This window comes from Cucurbita pepo, chromosome LG01, assembly GCF_002806865.2.
Source record: "Cucurbita pepo subsp. pepo cultivar mu-cu-16 chromosome LG01, ASM280686v2, whole genome shotgun sequence".
In the NCBI taxonomy this organism is placed as follows: domain Eukaryota; kingdom Viridiplantae; phylum Streptophyta; class Magnoliopsida; order Cucurbitales; family Cucurbitaceae; genus Cucurbita; species Cucurbita pepo.
The window spans coordinates 1,316,157-1,322,156 of NC_036638.1; the positions used below are offsets into that span (position 1 = coordinate 1,316,157).

General features: G+C 36.0%; 1 protein-coding gene across 2 annotated transcripts; it reads left to right on the forward strand.

The window, feature by feature from the left end:
- Positions 1 to 3,322: 3,322 nt before the first annotated feature.
- Positions 3,323 to 5,499, forward strand: LOC111804716 (probable RNA-binding protein ARP1). Of its 2 annotated transcripts, XR_002816563.1 has the most exons (7): positions 3,323 to 3,731; positions 3,819 to 3,978; positions 4,115 to 4,241; positions 4,350 to 4,398; positions 4,490 to 4,700; positions 5,213 to 5,291; positions 5,322 to 5,499. XR_002816563.1 is itself a non-coding variant. In XM_023689480.1 (6 exons), exons 1-6 carry the CDS (start codon positions 3,549 to 3,551, stop codon positions 5,230 to 5,232), a joined length of 750 nt encoding a protein of 249 aa, XP_023545248.1. In that variant the 5' UTR covers positions 3,323 to 3,548; the 3' UTR covers positions 5,233 to 5,499. The 2 variants fall into 2 exon arrangements, 1 of the variants encoding a protein (XP_023545248.1); XM_023689480.1 differs by having other exon boundaries at positions 5,213 to 5,499.
- The last annotated feature ends 501 nt before the right edge of the window (positions 5,500 to 6,000 follow it).

The window sequence follows — 6,000 nt, forward strand, 5'->3', positions numbered from 1 at the left end:
CTGTGTGATTCGATGCTTAAGCCTTTTTATATATACTTGTTTGTTTATGATTTTGACCATTTCTATTCGTATTGATTATGTTCTGAATGAGAGATTTTGGTCCAAGAAACTGTCCATTAAAATTGGCTTAAAAGAAAATTTGGAGAACTATAGTTACTGTTGCCGACAATTGAAGTATAACTCGACTGTTTAGTACATTTAATTTTGACCGAGATATTTGAAGTTCGTATCTCGACACCGAACATGCAGTGTAATTATACTTTTATGAACAATGATATTATTATTTCGAGCTTTAGAGTATATGTTAGTTTGAGAATCCTGTAGAGAACATTTGATAAATGAAGGTGAATGATGATGTATTTCTGTGAGTCAATTGTGTAAGCATGGTGGTCAGTACTCGTCCAAGGAGTAGGAGCACGTGGTGGATATACGCCCCACCATTGGCAAACTAGTAGAGGTCACGTTAGTAGCACGTGATATGAGATCACAAACAGAGTGGGCTTTGGTGAGGGGAACATTTACAATGGTACAACACAACACCCTTCTCTTTCTCTCTCACTCTGTTATGTATGTTCTGACTTAAATGTGTTTTCCATTGAAAGAAAGCAGTGGAGGGAGGCCTCTCCCATCTGTCAATCCACTTACCTCACCCAATTGGGACAACAACGCATTCCACGGACCCTATTTGTTACGGAAATTCATGAATCCCACAGCTCTGTTTTGGTAACTCTTTCTATCACTTTATGCCTCTTTGATTTGACTTCTTTAAAGCGTTTTTGCCCCCTACCTCTCCCTCTCCCTCTCCCTGCCCATTCTTGTTTATTATCAACTATGGTATGTGGCCAAACCAACCCGTAATCGCATCGAGCCCAATTGCAAGAGCGGAGCAATACCAACTGAGCTATATCCCCGTGAGCCAAATGGGACATGCATAAAGGAGTAAGATGCTTCTTCTATTCTTTTATTCTTTACCTTGACGTAGCGACAGAAAAAATGATCGATCAAATTTTATTGAGTCTGACTCATAGTGATCATTTCTAGTTAAAAAATCTCTTTTCTAGTTGGTCTGGAACAACTAGGAGATTCTCTGGCAAATAATGGTTCTTTTCTTTTACTTTAGGAAAATGAGGCATTTTTTATGACATTTTGTTTTAATGATTGAGATTTTTAAAGTTATATGGGTCGAATTTTAATCTAATTTCAATGTGTTGCAGCTTATTTATTGCTTATAAATTTAAAAATGTCCTTTTCTTTGAGATTTATGTTACTCGAATATTAGTATATATATAATGAATTGAATTTTCTAAATGTTTATTGATGCTTAGATTTTCGTTCTAAAAGAGAGATTGTAGTAACGTAGTTTTGTTGTAGTACTTGATGCAATATTCTATACTATTCCATCAAATCGAGATTTAATTAAAGTTGGTCTAAGATAACTTCCGAAAAAGACACCTCTAGTGTTCTTTTACAACAAAATAATAAATAAATAAATAAATAAATAAATAAAAGAGTAAGCATGCCAAATAGGTATTGATTTAAAAACTTAAAAAGCGAGTAAAAAAAATAATAATTATAAAACAGAAGCAAGAAAGAAGACCAAGCCAGCTCAGACCTTAATTCATTCAAATAAAGCATTTAGCCTTTTGGAAGTTTGCAAATACCTGAGACTAAGAGAGAGAAAAATGGGAATATATATATTAAAATATTAAGGAAATGGCCAGCTCAGAGGAACATGACCCCTTCCTCAGGGCTCTGCTCACACATTTTCTAATATTTCTTTTTTATATTTTCAAAATCTATTTTAACTTTATAATCTCCTTGGAATTAAAAAATGTATTTAGTTTGCTCCCTCAATTAAGAAAAACCATTTTTATTTCAACCTTATTTAAGTAATAATTTAAAAAATATATATATTTATTACCTACCATTTATATGTTCGAGTACATATCACACCAATACATATTTTGATAACGTCTAATATATTATGTTTTTTTTTTATGTTTAAGAATTGAGATTAATTTAAACATAATTCAATTAATTAAGTTATTATAAGATCGAGTTAAAATAGAAAAATTAAAAAATTTGAAGGACTAAAATAGAATTAAAAAGAAAAGAAAATTGAGAGATAATGAAATGGAAAGAGAACGTGTGAGGCACTGGGGGCAATGGCTGGGCTCTCATGCATGGGATGGGATGAACTGCCCTTCAACGTCTTTAATTTACGTAAATACCCCTCCTGCTCTCTTACAGCTGGCCACGTTGCTCCTCATTCTAGAGAGAGAAAGCTGACTGTGTTTGTCACGTGGCGTTTCTCACGTGCATTGCTATGATTGAGTTGTAGAGACTACAGAGAGAAACCGAATGAATGAATGAATGAATTTTGAGTACAAGATTTCCACGCCCCCCCCCCTGCCCGTATCTCTGCACGGGCTGCCCTTTTTTGTTTTCCCCTTTCCCATCTCTATAATTTTCTCAAATTTTGTTAAAATTCATTTTTCTAACTCTCTCCTATTTATAATTTTAATTTTTTTTTAAAAAAATATATTCTCTAGGTTTTAAAATCTCTAATATATCAAGTTTGAAACTCGTAAAATATACCCATAAACATGTTATGTTATTGCATATGATTGATTCATGAATTTCAAGCCGAGAAAGTTTGAGATTATAAATTATATAGAAAGAAAAAATATATGTATATATATTATATTTAATTTACGAACGTGCGGGTCAAGATGAAATATTTTAAAAGGGTTATGTTGTTTATAAAAACGTTAATTTACCGTTATGAAACACACATACTATTCTATTAAAAGCTTCAATTTTTATACTTTAATGTCGTCTACTCAGGTTATATGTTATCAAACCCGTTATTGTTGCGTAATATTTCTTTTAGCTTATAACATTCCTTTATTTCAAATTACTTTTAAAATATTTATCTTAAACGTGACTCGATACTCGAGTATAGGTGACATTGTCCATGAAGTCTACATTTTTTACGACTGACTTGTTCATTATGTCCTGCTGCCGCAAGAGTGCGATTGTAATAAATGGTTCGGTAATTGATGGTGAATTAATTAGGGTTGTTCGCAAGAAAAATTATTTGGAGGCTTCCCATTTGTACACTCAATATATGGAAATTAATTGAGATGTGTGGTTTTGATAAGTTAAGATTATTACTTTTTTAATAATTGTAATTTATAGGTAAATACATTAATGATTTTATTTCCTATAAAAAGAATTTCCAAGAAAATAAAATAAAATAAAATAAAATAAAATAAAAAGAAAAAAAGAAAGAAAATAAATTGTGTGTGTGCTCACGTTGATGATAGCCTTCAGCAATTTGCCTATCTGTCCGCCTCTCTGTCTCTCTCTGTCTTCTTCCATTTCTTTATTTCCAGACCACTCTGTTCTTCTTCTTCTTCTTCTTCTTCCTTTCCCCCTCCTTATATAATCCCTTCCTCCTCTTCCCCACCACCATTTTTGGTTTCTTTCCAAGCTTTCTTCATTTCTACTGTTTTCTTTTCGCCGGAATCGCGACCGGAACGACGATGATGAGCAACAATAATGCAGGTCTGTTCGGCGACACTACGCTGACGAAGGTCTTCGTCGGAGGTTTGGCTTGGGAGACTCCGAAGGAAGCGATGAGAGATCACTTCGAGAAGTTCGGTGAGATCCTGGAGGCGGTTATCATCTCCGATAAACTCACCGGCAGATCCAAGGGCTATGGATTTGTAAGTCTGGAATTCATTAATTGAATCGCAATGTGAATCGATTGGATTTCATTTTTGTTGATTCCTGTTTTTTGATTTTAAAATTAGGTTACATTCAAGGACGCGGAATCCGCGAAGAAGGCTTGCGAGGATTCGGCTCCGATCATCAATGGCCGCCGAGCTAACTGTAATCTCGCTTCGCTTGGAGCTCGACGTGGCTCGAGGTCGGCTTCGGCTGCTACTCCTCCACCAGCTCCTCAGCATCCTGGTAAACGATTCCTCTCTCCCTCTCTCTGTGCATGATGAAACTAGTCAATTCGTTACTCGACAATGGCGTTTTCGTAGTTTCTCTTACAAATTTCGGACGGTTGAGATCTCACGTTGGTTTTGTGATGCCATTGAAGGATCGAACGGCGGTGGACCGAGGACGACGTCAGCACCATCGGGAAACCACGTGCAGTGGTACTACCCGGCGGGGACTTACCCGACGTCGTTTCGTCATCAGCCTCATCAAGCCGTCCCTTTCTACGGGTACACCTTAAAGATCCTACACCTCTTTCGTATTCTAACATTACCCATCTTTATACAGTTTTTTTCTTTTCCATTTTAAATTAACGTAAATTTATTATTATATTTTAGATATTCCCCAAGCCCCACTTATATCGCTACCGATATTAGTTACAACCACGTAAGCATTTTTATTTCATGTTAAATTATAATTTAAATTAATAAGAATTATTGGAAATATATAAACGGCGACGTTTCATGGTCAATTACAGAAAGTGGGGTACATGAACGGGCATTACAGGCAGATATATCCGGGGCAGGCTATGGTAGGGGCGAACACATTGATGCCAATGTACCCGCTGTATCATTACCATCAATCACACGCGATGGGGATGCCGGCCCACATATACCCTCCCAGTCCCACGGCGGCGGTCCCACCCTCCTCCATTATGTCCAAACCGGCCTCCGTCGCTCCCACCCCAGGTCCCTTCTCTCTTCTCTTCGCTTCCTCCATTTTTTGTTTAAATTCTTCAAATTAAACGATGAATTATGTTAAGCGAACACGACTCTCCACAATAGCATGACATTGTCCACTTTAAACATAAACTCTCATCACTTTGCTTTAGACTTTCACAAAAAGTTTCATACCAATAGAGAGTGTATTATTTGATTATAAATTCATAATCTTGAGTAGAATCAGAGTCGTTCACGTGAAAGGGTGATTTTAGTGAAGGGTCTCCTCCCCCACTGCCAACTGGCGTCTCTGGGTCCCACGTGGCCAGCTTGATCTGGCGGTCGTGGGGTGGTCTCTTGCTGTCCCTTTCCAGATGTTAATATTCCCTAATGTTAAGGACTCTTTTGCAAAATCAACTTTTTTTTCTTTTCTTTTTCTGGATTTGTAAATAAAGTGTTAGTGAAATTACCAAAAAATATATAATAATTTGTTTCGAACTTTAGTGTGGGTATGATAATGAAACTGATATTAGAAAGAACAGTTTGCTTGGTTGTGGAATAATAGGTAAAGTCGGAGGAGAATGCATGCAATGGGAAGAAGAAGAAGAAGAAGAAGAAGAAGATGAAGATGAAGATGAAGATGATGATGATGATGATGATGATGGTAAAAGAAGAGCACAGAAGAATTGAATAGAAGAAGAAGAAGGTGGGGGGTGGGGGGCTGCTCAGAACTACATTATTTTAGCCTGATGATCTGTTGTAGCTCTTTATTTCTTTGTTTCCTTCTTTTAATTAAATTATAAACTAATTTCATTGTTATTAATTTCAATTTTTTTTGCCCCTTCTCTCTCTCTATATTCAGTCTTGTCAGATCCTTTATCTCTCTCTCTAACATTGAAAAACAAAAGTTGCAGAACAGAACAGAACAGAGAGGCTGCTTTTTTAATGAATGGGCAGCTTGCTTGCTTGCTTGCTTGCTTTACCCCAACTTGAATGTCTTTCTTCTTCTTCTTCTGTAATGCATAAACGTGGCATACTCATGGGCGGATGGATCTATTGATGTCTTTACCTTTGGAACTCCATTATTCAATGCTAAGTTGGTATTAGTGTTCAGATTTACATATTGTTTTATTGATTACATGGATAAGATTAGTTAAACTCAAGTTTGATTATTTAATAATTGGGTTTAGTTTCAATTAAGGGATTCGAAAAAGAGAGCTCGGTTCTTGTAGACTTTGGTGATTCTAATGCTTTTAATTATGTGAGATCCTACGTCTCCCCTGTTGGTGAAGAGGGGAACAAAACATTTTTTTTTTTTTTTTTTTTTTTA